A 25,894-nucleotide genomic window follows, 5' to 3' on the forward strand; every position below is an offset into this window, starting at 1 on the left:
CAACATCGAGCCATGTGTTTACATTTCAGAATGTGGTTTAAAGTAAGAGTAGCCTTTAGATTATAGCAAAATTTCAGTTTAACGTCAGGATGTGGGTCTTTAAGGCTTATAGACTAGGAGTCCAGAAAACTGTAATGTGTGTGTGTGTTTTTTTTGTTTTTTTTATCGTAGCAGCAAAACAAAAAAACAACAAAAACTCCCAACTTCTCTAAGTGTGTTAAACTGTCATCATTGCCACCATCTTTGCTTTGGGTTGGAGTGCTTGGGACAGTTTCTTCATCAACTCATTTTATGTTGAGGCACTTAAAAAGATTTATGTCTTTATCTAAATGACATTTCTAATTGCCCGTTGAAGGTCTAGATGATCTAAACATTGCACCACAGATTGGAGAATTAAAATAACAATATTTTTGGAGTTCTTGAGATGACAGTTACATCCACTAACGACAGAAAAAATAATTAGATTCTTTAAATATATTTAATCTTAAGTACTTCCACTGAACAACTCAAAGTGTTGGAAGACGTTTAACTCCATTCTGTCAGTCATATTAATTAAATTGACCACAACAGGCTTTTGATTCTGTTTAGTTAAATGCAGTGACACTCTGTAAATGGAAAAGTTTTACATTATGAACAACTGTCAGCTTTTCAGTCTGTATTCTTTTTTTATTATTATTTTAATATAGCTGTTTCAAATATTTATTTAAAAAGAAACACCTATAAATTCTTAATTCTTTCATTCTAGTTCCTGATTCTGTGCCTGGACAGATGATGCACGCAACTGTGAAAGATTTGAGCCCCTGGGTGGAATATGAATTCAGGGTGGTCGCAATCAACAGTGTTGGTGTTGGAGAACCCAGCATGCCGTCAAAACAGATCCGAACCAAAGCAGCAGGTACTCTGTTGGCTTGTTATGTCTCTTCATAGAAAATTAAGCAGCCTCCATGTGGAAAATTACCTGTTTGATTTAGCTTTGCATCTCATTGCGTTCTTTGCGCTAATCTATTGTTCATGTTATTGTTTATGTCAGCTCTTTGTTTCACTCAGAAAATGAAAATGAGGCGACATGAAATTCCTCTTAATTACCGTAAGCAGCCCAGACGAATGTAGAACTAAGCATTCTGGAACGTGTAGTGTTAATTGTTTTAGTGGCAGACAGAACTGTGACATCCACCATGAGGAAGCAACACAAAGAACTCCTGTTTGATGTAAGAGAATTTTATCCACCTGGTTGGATCAAAGAGGAACAAGTTTCCTGCTGGAAGCTACATATTCAGCATCCAACTAAATCTAGACTTTTCAACTCTGTTTTTGCAGTTTGGGTCACATAAATGTTCCAGATCATCAAACAAATGTTGCATCAGACAAAGATTAAAACCAGTTCATTCATGATTTAACAAGATGGGCATTTACAGTTTCACAAAGGACCAGGTTGGTTCAGGAAGCTGTTTTATCATAATAAACAAAATCATCATCTGAAGCCTGTATTCTGTATTTACTCATATTATCTTTGTCTAATATTTAAATTGATTTGCTGCTTTGAAACTATTAACAATTGCTGCATTTTCATTATAGTTGTGCGCAAAACTGTTTTGTCCTGCTAATGTAGAAACAAAACATAATTTTGCCATTGCGGTGTTACATTTAAATAAGAGATAACTAACCTATTCACATGTGAATAAGTTAGTCATTAAAAGCATGCCACACCATTATTCTCCTACCACTTCCTGTCATCTTCTTTGTGGTTTCTGCCAGTAGTAACATCCAGTTGTTGATCATGTGACTCGTGTGATGCAAAAACAAAAGTTCCCTTTGGAGTTTTGCAAAGGACACCAATATCAATACAGCAAAAAAAAAAAAAACACCTCATCCTAGAGCAAAAACTTTTGATCAAAAAACTTATATTTTCAAAAATAGCTGTTTTTCCATTAAGTGAATTTATTTTTGTAATTCCAATTTGCACAATTATATGGTTGATGGAAATGCAGCTAACAATAGCAAACCACTTTTTCCCCAGCTCTGTAATTAATCTGTCTGTTCTTCTAAAGGAAAATCCAGCACCTGTCCCTGTTGATGATTATGTTTCCTTTTTTTCCTGTTCAGCTCCCAAGGTTGCACCGGTTAATGTGAGTGGCGGCGGGGGAGCTCGAGGAGAGCTTGTCATTACGTGGGAGGTGAGTGGATGATTTTTGACCGAGCGTTCGCTGTGGCAGAGTGTCCTCCCTTTGATGGGAGATGAACTCTGGCAGAGTTCCTGTTCCTGCGGAGGACCAGCTGTGGGTGCGACTGCATTTTAATTAAAAGCAGAGCCTTTTCTGATTTGCTGCCTGCTGACTCCCTGTGTCACGTAAATCTAAATGAGGATGGCGAGCCTGAGCCAGTTACAGCGTGTAAATCTGAGCTTTGGTGACGACTTTACATTTTGTGGATCATTCAGACCCTTAAAAAGTATTTATACCCCTTAAAGGTTGCGGCAGTATATATAAAGACAACAGCAACTTACAGTTGAATGAAGTTCAGCATCTGTCATTCTTCAAGTAATTAGACATTTATATTTATTCTCCTTTTCAAAGTTGGTGAAAACTGTTTACGCAACATTTCCTTTTCCTCTTATGTTCTCCATCCAATATCTGCAACGGAGTTAGTAAAACTCAACAATAGTAAAGATGAAACCATGAGTGGTTTTATCTGTTCCAGTGGAAAGGTCTGCTCCAAAGATTCACTTCCGGTGAACCATGCAGGAAGATGTGCAATAATAAATCAGACACTGTTGAGGGGAGTATGCTGTATTGTAACATCTGTTGTGTTGTTGACATTGATAAGTTAAGCCTTGTGGATACAACTCATTCTCTGGGTATTCAAGGATCATGTAGCATTTCTGTGCCTACTTTGTGGTCACATAAATCCAAATGAAAAGTAAAAATGACACAAAGTTTTTGTGGTTTTAATTTGGCAAGTTGTTACAAATGTTTGAATGGTTTGGATGTTTCTCCAAGGTTGTGTTGGCAAAAGTTATTGTAGACATTGTGAATGTTGCGGACCAAGCTCTCTAATTCAGTATACACTCAGTTGCTTTGATCATAGGTGTTTATTTCTATTCTTGTTCCCTCAGCCGGTTCCAGAGGAACAGCAGAGCGGAGAGGAATTTGGCTATCTCGTGGCTTTCCGCCCGCTCGGCAGCAGCACCTGGATCAAGACGGTGCTGGCCTCGGCCGACGTGTCCAGATACGTGTACAGGAATGACAGCGTCGCGCCACTGTCCCGTTTCGAAGCCACTGTGGGTGTGTTCAACAGTGTGGGCGAGGGGCCGTTCAGTCGGATCGTAGAAGTGCTCTCTGCAGAGGAAGGTGAGGCATTCGCTCTGGGAACAGGAAGAATACACAATGAGGACGGAGATTCCAGAAGGGGTGTGGATGTGCTATTAACCGAGGTGATGAATAATTCATATGTCTGTCCTCCACAGAGCCTTCCGCCGCTCCATCGAGAGTATGGGCTCATTCCTTATCTGCCTCTGAGATTGAGGTGTACTGGGAACCAGTTCCTTCCAGGTCCAGCACTGAGAACATCATAGGGTACGAGGTATGAAGCAGAACAAGGACTATTCAGAGCCAATCCCACAAAGACTGACCGTGTAATAAGTTTCCATAATTTGAGCATATCTGTGGAAGTCAGGGATGTCCAAAGTGTGGCCCCTCAACTGCAGTTCAAGACTGATAAAAATTTGGACATATGGTTGATGCAGATGGAGACTTTTTATTTATAATCAAGGTAAAATTATTACCAACACAATTTTCGTACAATGGAAGAAGTACAACACAAAGTATTTGTCTTTTTTACAGCTAAGCTTTTATAATAAGTGGAACCACACTTACCCAGACTTTTACTGATGGACCAAAGTCAGCTTTTATTTAATTTACTAAACTTAGCAAAACATTAGCAAATAGTTTTGATAGAGAGTAATAAATCTTGATCTTATAACATAACAAGATAATACATTTCTCCAATCAAAGCCAAAAAGAATTGAAAACTGGGCGCATTTCATTTAATACAGAAAAAGAAAATCTGCATTTACGGTTTATATCTATGATGAATATTTTTCTAGAAGATAAATTATCCCAGAAATCATTGAGATAAACAATAATATTGTCATTCTGATAGGACTAATAGACTGATAATGGCCTAATAATGCAAGTTTGCCCTCTGAAAGATTATTAAACTTTAATTTTGTACAGAACACTCCAAACTGGAACTGGAAGACGTTTTAAATGAACTAAAACACAACAACCAAAAACAATAAATAAAAAGGAAATAAAAACCACAAACAACTAAAACCAAAAACACAATGGATTATGAAGTCTTAAACAAAATTGCCCTTCAAAAAATATTAATCATAGAAATTATTGAGATCATTTTAATTTATCATGCAAATAATTATTTTGTGACTATTGCAAGAGATTTAAGGATGAAACACATACTTTTCTTAGAAAACAAAACTTTGCTTGATTTTTGGATTTTTGTAGACTGGAGGTCTACAAAAATTGTTAAAAAGGAAATAAATAGAGGAAAGTGTGAACATCATATATCATTCCCATCAACAACAGCCTCTCTGCTGAGGTGTAGCCGGGGGAAAACTGAGATAAAAATACCGTTTACTGCTGGAACCCAGATATCTTACTTTTGAGGCTATGCCCAGGTGGCCTGGCCTGTGCAGAGACGCATGGAGCCAACTACATCGTTATCCACATCTACTGTTGTAGGATGAGAGCAGAGGAGGCTTAAAACGGGAATTTCAATCAGTATATTTACTGCAATGACTTTCAAGTTTTTACAAACATTTTTTTTGTTTATTCATGATTAAGCTTTTGTAGGTTCCATTAAAGTGAATACACTCGTGAAAAAATAATGTCAGATATTGCAGTAGCTCCAGTTTTTCTCTATTTTGTAGTAATTCACGCAAATCAACAGATCCCTGCATTTTTGGCGCTAACGCATAGTTTTGAGTTTGCTGCAATTTGCAAAAACGATAAAACATATTGGGTGGTGCTAACACCCACCTGCAGGTGGCAGTATTTCTTATTTCTACTCCACTTCTCACTCAGCCTTACTTGATATCAAGTTATATTCAGCGATCAATATGGCAAAACGTTGCATTTACTGTCATACATAAGCACAAGTATCACAAAGTTCTTTGCAAATATTTATGAAGTAGCATCACAAGATCAGTGATTTTGATTGCAAAAACATCACAAAAACATTCATGAAATCTTAGAGGGCCTGATGTTAATATAGTCCTCAGCAAAAGTAATCATACCCTGTGAGATTTTTCCTATTAAGACATGTTAAAAGCACAAACTTCAAGGTGTTTTATTGGGAATTTTGTCATAAAACATGAAGTAGTGCATAAATGGCAGGAACAGGTTTTGCAAAAATAAAAATACAACATGTATTTCTATTTTGATGAATTTTCTAGATGTACTAAAGACTTAGCTTTTCTGTATTTAGCTACATCCATCTTTCCTGAAAGATGATCGCCTTCCCTGCCTTTGTTGACAAAGACGGCCTGAGAACAGGATGTTGTAATTGTATAATTAGGATGATAATTTGCATCATTACTTTTCCACAAACAGGAGATTTGGTCTGACTTAACTTTAGACGGTGAGGAAAACATATGAATGTGGGTTTCTTTTTGGTATATGTAAACTTCTGGTTTCAACTGTGCATTCTCAATAAAACCCATGATGTTTGTGGCTTTAAAGTGACAAAATGTGACAATGTCCAAAGGGTGTGAATACTTTTGCAAGGCTGACTGGGCACCTTTCACAAGACTCCTTCCTGGAGTCCTTGAAAATAATTGAAATGGAAACTTTGTAAGCTGAGGAAAGTACAGGAATAACCTCCATCTGAGGCTCTGGGAGCTGCTCCTGAATCTCCCAGAAGAGGCTGAACACGGAGAGTGAGACCTGAGCGCTTCACCCATTCATTATGTCCTGTCCAAACACTTTACCAGAACTCACAGCCTGACGTACCTATTCTGTATCAGAGGCTTGTAGCGAAGAGGAAGAGAAAAATGGATGCCTGGTTTGGTTGTTTTTTAGAGTCATTGTTTTCATCGTTTTAAATTTTTACTCGTTCATCTCTTTACAAAATACATAATGTGAAACCGGGAACAAGTAAGAAATACAACAGTAGATGCTGAATGGATCAGCACCGTAACAATAGGAGTATAGTAGGTTAGGGGTCAACACCTGTGGGACCAGCATGGGTGAGCTGTTGGTGCCAGAATGACCAACACAACCACACTGGCTGATATGAAATAGATGCTTGTTGAAGAATGGTGTGGCATAACGCAGGAGTGAGTGAACAACATTAGAAGCCAGATTGATGTGGTTGAGTTATAGTAGAGAATCCATGGGGTATTGTTGAAAGAAAGATCAGAGAAACCAGAACAGAAAACACAAAAAATCTTAATACAGTACTTAATACAGTACTGCTTTGGTGCACTAATTAATGCCAAAGAAACCCCAACGGTTAATCTAAAGTAAATGGACATACTCTTATTATTTCCGCATTTCTGTATAAAAACATCTTTAGTATTATTTGTCTTACAAAACATTATCAGTCTTACAAAACATTCTGAATTTCTGGGAAACAGAATCTTGGGCTTTCATTAACTGTCTCTAACCATAAAAAGCAGTTATATTTATTAACCTTATATTTTTAAGGTCCGTCTGTAGGTTTGCTATTAACTGAACTTGTAAATCACAGGCAGACATCTATAGGTTTAATTACAGCAACCATAAAATGATGTGGTCCACTTACAAAGGACAATATCTGTCAGATCCAAATAAGGGAATGTTGATAAAAAGAAAACTCCAGAACAATTTGTTAGTCAAATGTGATATTTCACATTTGACATGTATACAGTTTCACATTTCACATGTATATAGTTTTATGGTGCCATATTATAATACATCTTCCTTGTAAAGTTTTCTTTAGAATCCCCCATGTGTTTCTGAGTAATAAATGTTCTCATAAGGAGAAAAGTAAGAAGAGTGCTCACTGGTTTTTCTGTGTTACCAATGAGGAACCATACAGCCATTTAACATATTCTTGTTGGAAAGGGATTTTTGTCACGCTGGTCCAGACAGTATGGTTACATAATGTTACATCATTATTACTATGTGGAAGGGCATTTCTGCTCCCCAGGATGTGGCCCCATAAGCTGTTTATGTTAAAAAATTGTTTTAACTGACTTTTCTCCTTTCAAAAACAAAGAAAAGGCTATAGTATTTGCAGTTAACTTGGTTTAATATTTTAAAGATATGTATGGTTTATGTCTTAAATGTTCAGTATTTGGCCGTTAGACTTGGTATAACACAGAAAATACCTTGTTGAGCACATCAAAATAAAGTAAGACTGCTTTGGACTTTATTCAATATGTAAAGAACTACACACTCAAATATTGAACCTAATTCACCAAAAAATACCCTCCACTGTACTGTACCTCTAATATCTCACAATAACATTTAAGTATGCAGCAAGAAATGTTTAAAAATCTTGTGAAGAATTAATTCTTCCATATGGACGTTTAAAATCTTAGCAGAGGAGCAAAAACTGACCCGCTCTCTTTAGCCTTTTCAGTTATTTTCCAAAGAGTCTGGAAAAGCAGCTATAATTGAAGTGCAGTGGGGAAAGAAACACCCTAGATGAATCTGTTATCAGCAACTCCAGCCCTGCTGCTAATCTGCCTTTCCTGAGCAAGATGTCTGAGAACCTGCGTGCCTCTACCTGAATAAGTACCTGCTCTCATGCCATCTGTTTGACATTTCCTGTCTGCTCCCCCTATCTGGTGTTGAGGTCATAAATGATCTCCCTATAGATACCGATTCTGACACGCTCCTAATCCTCATACTCATGTTGTTCGCCTTATTACTGATTGCTTTAAGATTAAATATCATTTAGGAATTTGAAAATATGACTTGGACTGCGTGAGGACTTGTGCTGCTACCATCCAGCGCTGATGTTTTTCCTTATTTTAAGAATCTGATACTGCTTTGCAATAAGAATGATAGTTTATGCATCTGATCTTAGAGGCAAAACATATTTTTACATTGTTCCCATAATAGTTTTCTACTATAGTTAGCCTTTTATCCAATAAAACATTTGAAAAGGATTCAGGAGGTGTGTAAGGATGTGTAATAACTGTGAATACTTTGATTCAGGTTCTCTTTTGGGAGGGAAGCTCTGAGCAGCGTGAAGACAGGGTGAGGGTTACCGACAGCTCGGCGCTGCTCTCCGGTTTAAAGAGCAGCACGGTCTACCTGATCTCAGTGAGGGCCCAGAACAGTGCCGGATTTGGACCCTCTAGCCCCTCCATCAGCGTCGCCACCAAGAAACCACGTGAGTGCACATCGAACACCAGACAGGAATCCATCATCTTCTCTTATTTGCTTGCAACATTGTTTTCTGATCTTTACTTTTTCATTTATGACCAAACAGTTAAAATCCCATCTGTCTGTAGAATCAACACATTACTGCAGGCTTCATGGAAGGTAGCTAAAGTATACTATCTACCAGGTATCCAACATGCTATCTACTAGGCAGCTAATGTGATGGTGAACTAGCTAACAACTTGTCAGACTTCCAGTGGTATTTTTAAAAGAACTTGTATTCAGTGCACAAGGTATGTTTATTTTAGAACTATAAAACCTTAAGGAAAAAAAACCAGCAGGCTTTTTCAAGTAACAAAAACTTTTAAAAGGGCAGTAAAGTTCAGGCTGACTTATGCTTGTGGTTCATAGTTGCGATCCCTTTTTTCTTTTATCCTTTTTTTTTATTCCAGCTGAAATTTCAGAAAAAGGTCATATTTGTTCATGATTTGCAGAAATGAAATGGCTTCTTTGCCAAGAGATTTTCTGCTGCTCATGCTAACCTGTGCCCAAGGCTGAAGCCACTTCCAGTTGGTATCTGAGAATCAGAAGTGGAGCACACAGGAGAGGAACAAGCTGCTGGGGGTGATGTGCTGACAGGAAAGGGGGAAGGAGAGGGGAAGACATGCGGCAAATATCGTCGGGTCCGGGAGTCGAACCCGCGATGGCCGCGTCAAGGACTCAATGCCTCCAAACGTGGGTCTCACTATCCCCTATGCCACCACGGCATGCCCACATTAATCACATTTTAATCGAAAACAATATATCAACAAAGTAAGCAACATTCTCAATTGAAAAACTGTTTTTGTTGCTAAATTATTGAATAAGTAGATGTATGAGTTCCACGACAGACATGTATTGTTTTTAATCAGTTATTTACTGTAGATTATTCAGCCATCAGATTTTTCTAAGTGTTATTATACCCATTCAGCTTTGAACTGTTTCAGGAACAATTGACCTTTCATGGAACATTTTTGAAAAAATCCTTCCTAAATAATATGGTCTGTGGATGCTGACGTTAGCATGAGATGCTATATTAGGCTTCAATAGCTTCACTGATAGGCTAACTCCTTTTAAAACAATTTGAACACAACAATGGTCTTTTCCAGCATCCAATCAGATCATTTTTAAGCAAAGTGGTCCAAGTGAAGTGATTTTGTCTTCTATTGCTGTGGTTTGCAGCTGCTGCTTGTGCGTCAGGTAAAACGGTGTACCAGAAACGCATGAATACAAAGGTTTCACTCAGAAATATTGTCTGTAAAAAAAATTAATAAAATAAAGTGATGAATTTTTAACATGTTACAATCCATATTAATAAATCAGTCCAGAATGTGACTTCAGCCTAAAATGTTCTCAGAGGCTTTTACTGCATCTGGAAACAGGTTGGATGGGCTGGATCAACAACTCTGATTTATGTGCTGTCTGCTGCATCACTTACAGGAAGTTTCAAAAGTCTGTATACTTATTAGAGCAGACACCAGAAAAAACCTTCAGAACTTTAATGTAGCTTTTGGAATATCTTTCAAAACCAGGAAGCCTACCAGATGTAGCCTGATGGGTGTAGCGTTAATTATGGTTCTTCAAAAGTGAAAGCTTCTGTGGTGAAAACAACTATTGATTTGATCAATTTACAGCCTTACAAAAACAACTGCATATGACAAGATGCTCTCAGAACATTGCATTAAATCTTGAGATGCATTTTTGCACTCAAGGATGATTGTAAATTTTCTACTAAATGTGCATTTGATCATTTTCTTCAGTGGTTTTCTGAAAGATTACAGGCTGATAGATGTGGGAAATGGAAAACCAGTTAATTGAAACAGAGGAAACGTAGATACATGTTATGAGTTTTTAGACTGTTAGACAATTTTGGCAAAATGTAGGACATCAATAAAGAAAAAATACTATAATCAGCAGTGGTCTGACAGCTGTTACTACTTCAGACTTTCTTTCTATTATGTAATGTTCTTTTATACCTACCAAGTGGTTAACTTTAACCACTTGGTTAAAGTTAATTTGTATAATTAGAGCTTTATATAAAGGAACAGAGCTTTATATAAGCAATATTCTCAATTGAAAAAGTGTTTTTACTGATTTTTTACTGATTTTTTTTCATTCCTTTGTATTTGACTCAATTTTTATTTTGGTAATATTAAAAAGACTCAAGGAACCACGGTCTTAATGTTAACAGGACCAGTGTGGAAGCTGCTGTTTTTCTTTTTCAAGCCATTCTGTTGCAGATTTGTTGGCGAGGGATCAGGTGAACTGAACCCATGAAAATATTTCTATCTCTGTTGATAGAAAAGCATAAAGGTCTTCTCGCCTTTCTACTTTCAAGGCAGACAGAACATGAGAGAAGCTGGACCAGAATAAAAAAAGGGTTGGGTTAATAATTCTATTCTTCTGTTGTCTTTGAAAATGGACATGTTTCAAAATAAAGGAGGATTTTCTGAATATCTGTGGCATCTGAGGGGAAATGAGCAAAAATCTGAGGTCAGGTCAAAAGTTTTAAATGTATGAAAAGATACGTGTATACACCTTCTTTTTGTGTCTGACATCTTAATATTTTACATCAAAGACATTTTATTTTGAAAGGTATGCAGAGAGAATATTAAAAAAAACAGTTTTTAAATGATGAATTCATTAGTTAAAGGTAAAAGCTAAGCTGATAGGGCTTTATGAGGACATGGACCTTAACCCTTAAGTTTTTTGCGCTCGTCTTCGTGGCCAACCGAAGACGAGTGAAGTTGTAAAGGGAAGATGGAAACACATTTGCCAAATAAGATCTGATGTTCTGAACTTTCCTGTTCATCAGTGGTTCTGCGCCTTACCTGAGAAAGTCCAAAGCTCCAGTATGGAGAGGAGAACTCTCTCCATTTTTTCTGATTGCAGCCTCTCCATCTGGATTGTTACAGCCATGTGTATCTGACAAAATTATGTTTTGTGTGGCCTGGTTGATTTTGCTCCAAACCAGTAGATGAAAACACTCCTATTTTGCATTTTTCTTTTTTATGAAACTCTTTTTGGATCAGCTGTCCTTCATGTTTTCTCTTCATCTCAGCAGACAAACACAGGACTGATTAGTGCCTGACGCGTATAAAACTCAAATCACCACTGGATATTTCCATGTTCCAAACCAATGCTGAGCAAAAACAGAGCAAAGGTCCTTGTCACATCTGTCAAAATACATGTTGAGGATCCCTAGGTATTGTTGGAAAATATTCTGTGGACGGAAGAAACGTCCACAAAATTGAATTTGTTGGTATGTGTGTGTTGTGTTAGCATTGATAGCATTTGTTGCCACCAAGTATGACGAAACCGTTGTTATGATTGAGAGGCAGTTATCTGAAATCATACTGATTTCAGATAACTAAATCATATTACCATTGAAAACCTGCATTTTGTAATTACACACCATATGTGTCTGATATTAATATCTATTGGATGAATTTAAACATTTATGTGTGACATAAGAGCTAAATCATCAAAAAAAAATAAATTGCTTTAGTCATAAGACGTTGGAGTGAGGTTTAGAAACATGGGGAGTTTCTAGTGTTTCCACTAGTGTTGAAAAAACACAATTTTCCATTTGCAGTGTTTCCATTCAATAAGAAATCCAGTTAAAATTGCATGTGATTAAGTTCATTTATGCAATAAGTCATTAAAAAACCTGCAGGACCATCATCCTCCAACCACTTCCTGTTGTCTTCGTCTTTTCCTCCAGCGGTAACAACCAGATGTTGATCCCATGACTCATGCAATTTACAAAGTACATTAATCTTGATATAGCCAAGAAACCACCTCAACTAAGCACCAAAACGTTTTTTTATGAAAAAACCTGAATTTTTTCAAAGGTGCTGTGTTTCCATTAAGCAATTTTTTTTTTTTTTTTTTGCAATTCCGATTTGTGCAATTATATGGTCAATGGAAACGCAGCTATTGAGTTGATCATGGAAAAAAATATTCCAGAGTCAAAGGTGAGGCCATCTGTTCAATTGAGAGGAAACCAACCACAGATTGGCCGAATAACAGAAATGAAGATATTGCAAAGTTCAGAACCAAACCTGAGTGCAGCCCTATTAGATTACCTTAATGTTATAAAAAAAAATGATGGGATAAAACAAAAAGTGATAAAACAATGATGGGAAATCTAATACAGAAAACAACTAATTCATGTTGATGCTGCTAGGAAACGTGAAGCTACAAGCCAATGAAACATGGGGTGCACTCATTTTTTAAGTGACTGAGCACACAGATAGGGCTGATATGATTCTGGGTTGAATGAGGACAAAAGAGGACTCTTTCCACTCCTACCACTTGTTTTATCAAAGCAGCTGTAACATTGGAAGGCGAGATCTCAAAGGCGAATAAAGTAAAGCTTCATCTTTTTCTCTGTGCAGCACTATAAATGCTTTACTCCTGAGTCCTTTCTATGGCTGTAATTCCAGAGAGCAGCTATACTTATTCAAGTTTTCAATGAGAGCTTACAAAACTTCCCAAGGTCCTGCTGTTTTTCCACCGCAGAATAATTCCTACATTTTTAGCTCTGAAACGGGTCTGTGTTTCTGATGCTCTTTTTAATTTCGCTTCTTGAATATTTAGACATTAAGCTGGCATTTAAAACATCACAGATCAACATACAAATGCAAAAGAATTTTTATAGCCGTTTCACATTTTGTCACATTACAACCACAAATTCTGTATTTACTGGGATTTTATGTGACAGACCAACAGAAAGTAGTAAATCTAAAAAAGATTGACAATAACAAATCAGAAATGGTGTGTGCATATACATCCCCCCTTTTCTCCAATACCATTCAACAGGTGACTTCTCTTGAGAAGTCACTCAATTCTTCTCAAGATGGATGAGAGGAATTAGTTAGAACTAGAATTAGATCACATTTACTAATAGTTAGTAAATGTGTGTAGTTTTGGGTGTTTTCACTCCTGATAGTGTAAAAACTTATTTGGTAGATTTGGTTCACTTGGGGAACAAAACTACAACATGTTACATTTTCAATGTAAACCCTTTGAGCTAACTCTTTACACCCTGTGGGGGCGCTGTACCAATAACCACAGAAGGAAGAGACACCAAAACATCTGAAGAATAAACTGAGCTCAACTTCCTTTTCACCAAATGTGAACAAAATTGAGTTGCGTCAGATGTTACAAGTTGTTGAATTTCTCTTTTCTGACCACAAGTTACCTCCTGCTAGCGCTAGACGCACGTTTGTTTTGGTTAGATTTTCTCAGGATTCCCTTCACTACAGTCCGCTTCCTGCTTTTGGAGCGGTCGCAGGGTCACTTAGTGTTCACATGCGTTGGAAGCCATGTGAGTTCACTTCAACCGAGGTTGTAAATGGACCAAAGTTTGCCTTTTTGGTCTGCATCAGAGTTCCACTGCATATTCACACCTCCCCAGACCAACCAGATATTCTAGTCAAACAAACAAGACTTTGATTAAAGCGGACTAAATGGGGCTGGCGTGAATTCCCCCAATCTACCTAGTTGCACAGATTTGTTAGGGTGAATTCACACCAGCCCTGTTTAGTAGCTTTAATCTAACTCTCAATTCCCGTGGCTAGAAAATCCAGTTTGTTTGGGGAAGTGTGAATGCACAATGGAACTCTGATGTGGATCATAAAAAGCTAACTCTGGGGCGCCCAGACTTCTCTGGTGTGGTTTGAATAAGGGGTGATCTGATTGCAGCTTTCTGGACGATTTCTTATTATTCATCTTTGAAAAGTCTGACCTGCCAATTCTGATTTTGGCCAATATCAATTTTTGTGTCTGGATTGTTGCTAAATATGGCAAGAAAGTTCATGAGTTGGAAACAGTGGGGTGACTATTGTAAAAGTGCAGACATGACTTGGTGGGTGGGGCTATCAGTTAACCCTCTCACAGGAAGAGGACAGTGGCTGATATTTAGACTTCACATGTAAGTATTAGCTGATCACGGATCTCCCAAAATGAAGGAATTTGATGCCGATTAATCAGCTGACTGATAAATCTGTCACTCCTACGTAGAATGCATATGTGAAGATTCCAAAAGCAGAAAATGAACTAAAGCACAGGGCATTCTGGGTAAATCCAGGTAAAACAACCACAGGCCTAGCACTTGCATGAGAAATGTCTCGTGGTCTTTAGCCAAAGACAAAAGAGATATCCTACAACCGCTAAAATCTGACGCCACTCAGTTTTTGTTTACACGTAAAGAATGAAGTTGGCTCAGTGTCTTCTTCAGAGGTTTTGTGTCGTCTCCTTCAGTGATTATTGGTGCAGCGCCTCCACAGGGGAGGAGGGGAACAGGTTTTCCAAAGGGTTTGTTTTCTTCGTTTGACGCAGTGGAGTCTGAAAGTGAACCGCAGCAGCTGGAAATGTAATAAATTTTGCAATTTTGGTCCCTAATCTAACTGAGTCTACAAATATAAAGCATTTGAGCCGCATTGTGTTTACTGTTTTCTGCTCCAGTGGTCCCCAACCTCCTGATTTTGGATTGGGCATATTCAACACACCACCATGTTACACACCGCACACTGCAGGACGTTGTAAGATTGTCGTAAAGGGAAAATCGGGGCAAAAAACAAACAACAAAAAAAGGCTTATCTGACCGTTTTTTACAGTGTAGGTCATAAAAACACCCTTGAAAAGCAGAAGCTAATGGTACCTCTGGAGGAATTGCACAGCTCCACTGCTCATGTGGCAAATTTATTTTAAACCAATCTGACCTTTGTGAGAAATTAGCAAGAAGAAAACCATTGTTGAAAGAAAACCGAGAGGTCCCATTTGCAGTTTACCAAGTTTGAGTGCTATGGATTCTCTGTAAAGAATGGATAATTCCACAGATTTAAACAATACTGACAGAAGCTGAGCACTACTGAAGTGCTTAATTGAAAAATGAGCCTATAAAGACACGATTGCTGCTTCAGGGTGGGCTTTTAATGTTAGCCCTTTTACTCAGTGGTTTCACAAATGAACAAAACCGATGGAGAAAAGCACGAGTCTACTGTTTTACTACAGTAAAAAAAAACAGCTAAAATCTGATTTAATGCACTCTGTGATTAAAAGATGGCCTACCACAGAGGCAGAAAACACCATGGATAACATCGCTTTAGTCATTCATCCATCAACATTGTCCGTTATAATTTGCATATCTTGCAGCACCAAGCCAGCCTCCAGGGGCCATTGAGTGGAACCTGACCAACTCAAAGATCTTTCTGAAGTGGCAGCAGGTCAAGGCGTCGCTGAATGAATCCGAGGTGACGGGATACAAGGTGAGTTTTTACAGAGAAACAGGAGAAGTGCGGAAACAAACGTGGCCTCGGCAGCTGTCATCTCAACAAATGGTTTTCTCATTGCGGAGGAGAAACGAACCTCAGCAACCTCGGTGCTACAATATGGATTGGCCCTGTCTGGCCCCTTCAAAATTAAAAGATCTGTCCCTGATGATAAAACGAAGGGCGTCAGGCTGCAGAGAGAATTCAGCTTCTTCTAACTAATACAGCACTGAATCACATTTGATCCACTTTGCATACTTTGTGTGGACGACAACACAGTTTTTGATTATTCTTTTCACAATATATATTTCTTCTCCCGAGATATGCAGCCCCGGTCATTTAAAGATAAGCCTCCTGTGGAGCTGTGGTATAAGGAAGCACATATGCTGTAGATATGCCTCGTTTATTAAAAATGCCTAACGCAAATCCCTGTATTTCTAATATGTTTTCATATTTTCCAAACTATGCATCCAATTTTCCGTCTTCATGTTTCCTTTAAGGGTCAACACAGGACACTTTTATAACAAAGACACAGCGTGACTAAATGTCTTAAAATAATGCCAAAGGTCCTGTTTCATGTCTTCGTCTTATTCAGTGTTGACTCACTAGAACAAATTATGTCCTCAAAAGACATTTTGAAATCTTAAAAGGCTAAAAGAAATTAACATTTGACCACTGTGACATTTCTTACTTGAGAGTAGCCATATTTGGGTCATTTTACAACTCATATCTGGGTCATATGGATCAACCCAGCACTGGACTAGTTTAACAAAATAGGGTTGGATTATGTTTTTGATGGAATGTATTGGATTAGGATTTCTCAAAAAATAAGTCAAAGTGACTTAACATATTAATTGTAACAAAAAGGGTGATGAAAAGACTTTTTCTCTCATGTAAATTTCAACAATTAATATGTTGTTAAGTTTACATACAGCTCACAATACCCAGATCTCTGGTTACATGACTATGTTTTTTGGGAAACTCAGACTCTGTAAATATTTTATTTGTTAGGATCTCATAAATCTCACTTGTGAAACCAGAAGTCCATAAACTGATGGTTTCATGTTTATTTAATCTCTTACTAATGCAAACCAAATTGAAACCTTTTGTGTTTTCACAAATCGGATATTGCTTAATCTCAAACTGTGTTTTAAAAGAAAGATATCATCATTTAAATTCAGTCCAAAATCATTCAAATTGATTTTAATTATTTTAAAAATCATAAAAGTAAATTCCTTTATTTCTGGACTAGTAGTGAGCTGTAAAGCAGATGCTAACTTTATTGTCATTAGCAACTAATAGTTAGCTGGTCATTTACAAGCTGAAGTCAATTATATAAAAGTCGGATAAAAGGTGACATGATCGTTCTGACTGCAGACGCTTTGAAAACTATTTAATATGATTTAGTACAACATATGGGAGTGGTACAAATTAGATTTTTGGGGGGCTGAAAAGATCGGAATTAGGCCTGCCATGAAAACACAAGATATGGATCCCACATAGGTTAAAAAAAAATCTGGGTTAAGATCGTATTTGCCTGCTGTGTGATCGTAGCCTAAGTCTCAAGCATGGACACATCAGTGTGTCAAGCTGGCAGCACATACCTTAATATCTGACAACCAGTGTTTTACCACAGATTACCAGATTTTAAACTAACAGGTTTACAAGACAGAATAAACTTTGACAAGGGTTTAACCGTAGTCCTGCCATGTTTTGGCATTTATTATTAGTGTAATCTTGTGGCATTAGAACTCATTACCCCCTAACGTAACTGCCTGTTAGTGTAGAGTTTCTGGGTAATTCTTTGGTCAAAAAGTGAATCCAACTTAGCCATCACTAGCTTGAAGAAGCTAATTAGCAGATGAAAGGGTAATATTAGCTCAAGTGAACTAGCCCTAGCCTTGGTCACTGGTGTAAAATTTTGTCATCAACACAACTAACTGACATTAACCATGTCAGCATCATTTGATTTCTTATTTCAGCATATGAAAGAAGACTGGTTGTTTTATTATAGAGTGATGAGTCTCCTCTTAGACTCGTGTCTAATCCAACACACTGGGTCATAATTACTGAGCCAAAGTAAAAACTGTTTAAAATTGCCTGGCTCTCTGTTTGAACAGAACAAATCCAGCATTTTTGTTTTGTTCCGTTTTTTATATACATCCTTGCAGGGCTGGCCCAAAGTTGTGTGAGATGAGCAGAAATGAATAGAATTACTTGAGTTCTCTCTTCCTGTTGAAAACTTAACAGCACTTCAATACGGATTCAGTTTAATGAGGCCAGGTTTAACTGTATAAACTTCATATTGTAACTACGGTAACAACAAGCATAAAATAAAGGTTGAAGTAAACTTGCCAATTTCTTTAGACTTTTAATTTAAAAATGTAAACAATAAAAAAATAATCTAGACTAAAATCAAAATCTTCTTATTCTCAAAAAACAAATATAAAAATTGTAACTCTGGTTTTATGGAAAGCTCTGGATGGCTAAGCAGTGGCCTAGTCATTTCTTCCCCTGCACCAGACGATCATATAAAGATTTTTTTTTTTTATTGATTACCAATGTTGTCCTTCAGGTTGTGTATCGCCAGAGCTGGCATGGCAGGACTACGGTACTGCAAACCAATAAGACCAGCATTGAGCTGCGGGTTCCTTACGGGGAGGACCACGTCATCGAGATCACAGCGCTGACTGAGGGGGGCCATGGCACCAGCAGCGGTCCCATTCACATACCAAAGATGTCCAGTAAGTTTCAAACACTTTGCTCTCTAGAAAGGATCAGAGGCAGAAATAGACAGAGGAGTGGTGGGAATGAGGCACACTGTGGAACCAAACCCCAGAGTGATGCTGTAGTGCATCAGACTGCACTACAAAACTCCAAAATCAGTGTTTGATGAAACCAGAAATAAAATTCTAGCAGTATTTAAAAACTGTCACTGTCTGTATTTAGTATGATCTGAGTTGGCTTAAAACAGTGGAGAAACATGAATAAAGCTTCAGTAGGTAACTTTTATAAACCATATGGTTTTTTTTACATATTTGTTATTACTATTTTGTGAGTTTAACATAATACAGATAATTATGAAAAAATCAAGCACCTCTGCTGTCTCCTTGTAGCCTTACTGCCATCTGCAGAAATACACCACTTGATCTGAAACAACTAATCAGAGCCAGGAGGAGGGTTTCACCGCTGTCAATCAAACTCATATACACGCTGCCCAGACCTCAAAGTAGAAAATGTTTTGCATTTTGCCAAAACTCAGATTAATGGGTCAAATTGTTCAAACAGATCATTGCAACAATAGTTATAATAAAAATACAAGTTTAACTTCAACCACTTTTTTAGCAGTTAATATCTACATGATGACATAGGAAGTCAATAGAGACTCTGGAATCAGAAAAAACAGTAGACCTCCAGTTTCCAACAGTTGGTCTCTAATTCCTGTTCATCACATTCTTCATCATCAGAATTATTACAGTCCTCTTAAGAAACCTCACCATAACAGCAGCAGCTGTAATCTGTTGTAATTAGAAAATTATTATCTACAATGTTTAAGGTGCAGTGTAAAATAAGCAGTGGGTTACACCAATCACCCACTAGTTAACTGACACAAACCTGCAGCATGAGAGTACGACGTCTTCCATGGTTTAGAAATATTCCACCAGAGAGGCGATATGGAGTTGGAAAATTGAAGTTTTATGATATTTTGTGGTAAAGTTGTGATAACAATAAAAGTGACTATAAGATCTATTTATTGGTTCTTTTTTAGGTTACCGTATGAACAATAATAGCCTCACAAACACAAATACTACTTTTAAAAACTATTCCCATGTATAACACGCTTCTTTGGGATTCTAGTCACATTAAGAAGTAATAAGCCAAAGCTCACAGTAACTGCATTTAATCTATATTGAATCATGTTTTCAAATGTGACATGTATTGATAATCTCTTTGAAAATAGTAATACTAACAATCCCAACAACATAGACCATTTTTAACATAATTAGAATTTCCTGTGACAACTGTCAATCAAAATTCTTCCCATATAATAAATGATAAACAATATGATAAATGTGTACCTATTCTCACACTAAACGGTTTTTGCTTCAACGCACACATTTGTAGGATTTTTTTGTGTATAAAAACATATGATAAGCAATTTGATGATAAAACAATCTTCCAATAACAACCAGCTTCAAACTTAACAGGTTTTCTAACGCCTGGCTCTGTGCTCCTCAGTTTAAATATAAAATTCGCAGTAGACTTAAGTGAAGTAATACAGTAATATATGAGGATATTCTGTTTTTGTCTTCTTTTTTTTTAAGTGAAGCCATTTTATCTTACTAACATTTTTTTTCTTTTCTTCTTAGGTCTGAACTCAAAAGGATGTGTGGCTAGAATTCCAGTGAAGATTTACTGTTTCATCCCCTTTGGACTTCATTTATTAATCCATCTACTGATGCTATTATGCTGAAAGTAAACGCAGTGTATAGTTTTCCTCCAGCATTTGACATTTGTCGAACAAACGCTGGCAACTGTACAATTTTTCAGCCTCTGGTTTCCAAGGAACAGGAGCGGAGAGATGGAACCTTGGTGAAAAGTTGTCAAATGCCCACAAAGTGCTGCTCTCAGACAACGGCACAAAACATCTCCTGCTGGGCTGCAACACTGCACAATGCATAAATTTGTCAAAGCTGAAATGCAGACCTTCTCTCCTTTCACTGACAAATGAATTTGAGCACAGCTTCATGTCCCTTTTTTATTTGTGTGTGTGTGCTTATTTTGCATTAATGTTAATGTCCAGTTTCAGTTTGTTTTGATGTGAAACCTCTTACCTTGGTGCAAAAATTTCTCTCTCAACCAGCAGGTTTGAAAGAAAAGTGTCCTGTCATCCTCTTTGCTTTGTTTCCTGAAGACAAGCAGTTAAGCCTTGACTTTTTTACTTTGGTATGAAAGAAAAACCCTTGAAGAAATTGTAAATATTTGTTACCATGTCTGTAGCCACCTTGAGCTAACGAAAATACACTTTTATGATACAGGTTAGAAATCTCCCAAGATAAGAAGAAGAAGACATCTGGCTCTCTAACCTGTATCTATTGCAGGCTATAGTAGATCAACAATAAGCGTCATTAGCTTAGCAGCTTGAAACAGAAGTTCTCAAAATGTTCAACTTCCAACCCAAAGGAAAATAACTGCACAGAGCTGAGAATCCATCTACTGCAGGTTGAATACAAAACAAGCTATTGTGCTTGGTCAGCTTATTATTGTTTGTCACATTGTGCTGTTAGTTTTCCATGCCCCAGAGTTGCTGTTGACACCAAACTTAAACTGTGCTGCGAAGTGACTTGCAGCATTTCAGTTTAAGTCATCAGCTGTAGCTAATTATCTAGATTGTTGAGTAAACCCCCATCGTAGTGGATGAAGACCCCTCTATGCTCTCTGTGAAGTACATGAACAAAAAGTCCATATGTTCCACTGATCACCGTCAGCTGATGACACGGAAAATCTTTTTATCAAACTATTGTAAAATATTATAAATACAGAGCAACTACTTTTCCATCTCCTCCCTCCCCCTTTAAAAAACAATGACAGAAATGTCTTTGACATCATGACATGTAAATTTGCCTATTAAATCATAGCCTAAAAACTCAAAACTTCCTTTGGTCAACGTGTTGCACAATATGGGAGTGTGTGCGCTTCTCTACAGCTAGGAACAGTTTCCATAGGGAACCCAGCACACAGTGCTCTCCTTTCCCAAGGTGCCTGATCAAGGCTCTATTGATTAGTGCAGAGACTGAAAAATATGAATTCCAGCTGCTGAATGAGAACAACAGTGAGTGGCTCAAGTGAAGAGCTAAAACTTAGCACGACGTACTTCAGACTTAAATGCTCTCCAGCCATCTTGCAGTTGAGGGTGTAGCCAGGGCTTTAACCAGGTGTGAGGGGGTTTTATGTGACTTAGCCTGACTGTTAAGATTCTATTGCTAAATCTGGCAGTTTTTACCTCCCGTCTTCTGAATCTGACAGATAATACCAACACTTTTTTTTTTCTACATGTGATACTTGAGACAAAATCAATGAATGCATCTCACCCAGTAACTTTGTTCCAGCTCAGCCCTGCTGTTGCTGTTGGCGCTTTATTGGGGCAATCGGTTCCTTATAACGCAGCACTGTGATGAGCAGATGCATCGTTAAAGTAATTAATAACAGGTTTGCTGTTCCCTCTGCAATTAGTTAAAGTCTCTGCTGTGAGCAGAGCTGCTCAGTAACCACAAGCTCAAACTTATAAACATAATTATATTAGACCAGCTAATGGCTAATGTTGGCCCAAGCAGTGGTGTTTAGCTAAAGAGACGAGCCAGTTAGGAGTTTTCTGTTTCTTCTGTTTAATTCATTCCTCTAATGCCTGTGTGACAAAACATGTTTTTATCGAAGTTCATTCAGTTGCTGTGGATTATTGTTCATCTATGTTGAAGACTGTTGCCAGCTGAAATAGATATCTTCATCCTATCAATGGTACTGCTGAATTCCTCAAAGCAGACAAAAGAAAAGCTGCTTCTTTTCTTCTCTTGATGTTATGCAAGAAAACACGGAGTGACCTTGTGATGCTTTAACATGTGTGCAGACACTCTGAGTTGCATTTTTATCCGAGTTTCTGTCAGAAATCCATTAAATCGCTCTGCCTTAGCAAGTTCATATGATGTTTATGTCAAATGTTGGAAAAGATTCACTTTAAATGTTGATGCGTCCAAACTGTTTGCTGGTACTGTGTATCAAAGCGGTGAAGTCGTCCTGCATCAAAACCATTGTGCTTATAATGTAAAGAGATGGATTTATAATGATAGGACAAAATGAGGAATGTTATTGTATTATTTTAATTGTTTTTGTTATTTTGCGGGAAGAAAGGATGAGTTGAAGGGAAAAAACCTGACAACTTTAAGAAGTACCATAGGATATTATGAGATGTAAAGTTTCTAAAGCAGATTTCACATTAAGAGCCGAATATGTTGGAAAAATTAGTGTCGGTGTGTGAAGCACTCTCCGTTCTGTAGCCGCAACAGAAAACAGATTTGTTTTGAAAAGGTATTCATATCCTTCAGTTTGTCCAAAATTTGTCATGTGTGAAAGGGCAGCACAAAGTAGTGCAAGTGATACAATATGAATACGAATCTGTTTTATACAGTTATAAATAAGTTTTCTTTTTTTTTTTTTTACAAATGTGAATCTGAAAAGTGTGGTGTGCACTTATATACCGACCCCTGGACCCATTATTAATAGAACCACCTTCCATCCATATACAGATGCTGGTCTTCCAGTCTCTGGCTGCTTAATTTCCCTTTTCCCTGTTCTTCCTTATAGAAGCTGAAGTTGCAGAAGGGAAGCAGAACATCTGTGAGCATCAGGTTTTAGTTTTGCTAGCTCTAGGTTTAGCTTTATGTCTCTACCGGTAGAGTTGAAAGTGTGACCTCGGGGCCATTTGAAAGCCTCTGATTTTATGTGACCTTCAACCACCATTCAACTGTAGCACAGCTCTGGTTTGCTAACTCAAGTACTTGATGCAAGAATACATTTACAAAAATATTTTAACTGATATAAAGCCTTTTAAAATTCCTAAAATTGATCATTTAAGGTGCAACACAAAGAATTAATCGTCTTGCAACCTTATTTTTATGTTTGCTTTGATTAAATTTGATGTTAGATATGACCACAGTGACATTTACTGGGATGCAGACATGGAGGCACACACTTATTGAGCTCAGCTAAATGAAACAATAATGAGCCGTAGTTGGTTTTTGTTGCTGAAAATACAAACACAAAATAAAACCTGGACAAAATGAATCAACCTGAAGAAATTATTATTGATTGATTTAAGTCTCACAAAACAGCTGCATTCAGGTGGTTCTCAACTAGACAGAACTTTTACTTATGAGCATCAGAGGTCTGAATACACGGGCAATCCACACTTTTTAGATAAAAAATTATAATTCTGAGCACAATTTGCTGCTCACATAAAATTACAATATTAATTTATTATTTTTTCTTACAGAATCGTACATTGAAGCTTGTGGTCATAAAGCATCAAAACATTAAAAAGTAGTTAGATGTGAATATGTCTGCAAATGCCTGATTAACTGTTTTGGTAGGAAGGTAAATTATGCTTTTGTCCCTCAGTTTGCAAAAGTACAAGTTTTCAATTTAACAACATTAAAACTAAAAAAGTTGTTTTGTTTTTCATCGTTCTGCATCAAGCAGCAGTTTTCAAACTGTTGCATATCTTTGATTGTGGTACATCAGGCTTATGACACATTTACACTTTGCATCCTGAATATTTTTTGGTTTATGAACCTCCTGTACCTGCACATGGGACAAGCATGAGGAGGCAAACATTTCTTACTCTCTGCTGTTACACTCCAGTAAATATTAGTAGATTCTGTTATGGTGCAACATCCAAAAACAGAAAATCTGAAGCTTTTTAGTACAGTAGAAAAAATACTCAATTATATTCAATTCCTTCATAGACACAATAAATACCTTTTTAAAATAGATCAAATATACAAGTCGGTTACAGAAACATTGCTACTGCTGAACTCCAGTTTTAAATTTCCAGTCATATGTTGAAAAGAACAGAAAAAGGCTAATTATACCAATGAAATCTCATGAAAACATCTTTAATATTGACCTTTTTATTTAAACTTGTGTCTCTGTCAGTATTAACAGTATTTAACTTATTTATTAAATAATAAATTTAATAAATAAATTATTACGTTGTCTAAAAATATAATTCACACAATTTTAATTTAACAGAAATTTAGGTAGAGTTAGGGTGAAATGCTCTCCATGTTTGTGCACATAGGGCTTACTTTATAGTTGAAATAATACATAGTTACTATTTTAAAATTGCCTTTTAAAATATTGAGTTAAGATCTTCCTTTTAATTTTGTTCTTGTATTATTTGTGTATTTATTTCTTTTAATATAAGTGTAAATTATTGCACTAGTGTTTCTATTTTTAAATGTATCATTAACTTATCGTTGCGCTCTATTGCTGATCATTTAAGTGATGTAATACTATTGTATTAAACAGATATCTCTGTGAGATACTGAGGAACGATTCAATAAAGTTTCACATTGAAACCTTTTCATCAGTTTCTGTCTTGATTTGTTTTTTGCCTGGTCTGACCCATACACCTCACCTTGAGACGGACTTTATTTATACGTTTTAATTAGTCTGAGGAGAGTTCTACTGTAGCGCAGAGAGAAGTAGCGAGGCGCTCCACATGTGCTGAGTAAGTATCCTGCAGGACTGCAGAGGAAAAACGATAGAGTTAAGCTTCCCTCGGGACAAACAAACACAAAACAAAATATCATTCTGCAGCAGTTGCCTTGGCAAAGAGATTATCTTTTTATTCTGAATGGCTTTCACAGCCTTCTGTTCAGCAGATGAATGCTTGTTGAGAGAAACAACTTAACAGAATGCAAACCAGGCTGGTTCTCATAAAGAAATCCATAAAACTAACTTGAAGGTTAGATTAAATGTATCTTAATTTTAATGTACAATTATTGATAAAATGCTTGGGTTCAATTATTTTCTTGAGGTTTATAGTTCACATTCTCTAAAGTATATTTTTTAAACAAACCCATTTTGTTCTCTCTTTACATTTATCCAGGAAGTTGTAATCACAACATTTTCTGCTAGTGATTAGGCTGACTATGATTAGCTAATGAAGCTAATCTCATCATTTTGTTCATTCAAAACCTGTGACATGTCAACTCATTTACTGACGGAGGATTAACAGTTCAGTGTATGACTGACAGCAGCAGAGTTTCCATTACAAATGTGTGCAAAACTTTCTCAATACTCTGTTAATGTTGAAGAAACACAGTTCCACAGTTGTGATGCTAAATAAGAAATTAAATTAAAATCACACGTGAATAGGTTTGTTCATGAATACCTTCATTCTCTGACCACTTTCTGACTTCCTCATGGTTTCCACCAGTAGTAACAGCCAATTGATGATCATGTGACTCGTGTGATGCAAAAAAAGTATTTTTATTACAGTTTTTCAAGATTCACAAATTTTGAGATGGCTGAAAAACCACCTCACTCTAGCACAAAAACATTTAATCAAAAAGCACTTATTTCCCCCCAAAATGTGTGTTTTTCCATTAAGCACGTTTATTTTCGTAA

The 25,894-nt window shown here is 37.0% G+C and overlaps 1 protein-coding gene across 3 annotated transcripts in view; it reads left to right on the forward strand.

Moving 5' to 3' along the window:
* Positions 1-24,846, forward strand: part of cntn6 (contactin 6) — a 147,374-nt gene extending 122,528 nt beyond the window's left edge. For all 3 annotated transcript variants that reach the window (XM_028024161.1, XM_028024163.1, XM_028024162.1), the window contains 8 exons: positions 746-895; positions 2,104-2,174; positions 3,113-3,347; positions 3,464-3,579; positions 8,223-8,400; positions 15,591-15,703; positions 18,282-18,450; positions 20,077-24,846. In XM_028024161.1, the coding sequence (XP_027879962.1) occupies positions 746-895; positions 2,104-2,174; positions 3,113-3,347; positions 3,464-3,579; positions 8,223-8,400; positions 15,591-15,703; positions 18,282-18,450; positions 20,077-20,180 (1,136 nt within the window). In that variant the 3' untranslated portion in view covers positions 20,181-24,846. The remainder of the gene's footprint in view (positions 1-745; positions 896-2,103; positions 2,175-3,112; positions 3,348-3,463; positions 3,580-8,222; positions 8,401-15,590; positions 15,704-18,281; positions 18,451-20,076) is intronic.
* Positions 24,847-25,894: the final 1,048 nt, after the last annotated feature.

The sequence above is a fragment of the Xiphophorus couchianus genome, chromosome 7, assembly GCF_001444195.1.
Source record: "Xiphophorus couchianus chromosome 7, X_couchianus-1.0, whole genome shotgun sequence".
NCBI classification, from domain to species: domain Eukaryota; kingdom Metazoa; phylum Chordata; class Actinopteri; order Cyprinodontiformes; family Poeciliidae; genus Xiphophorus; species Xiphophorus couchianus.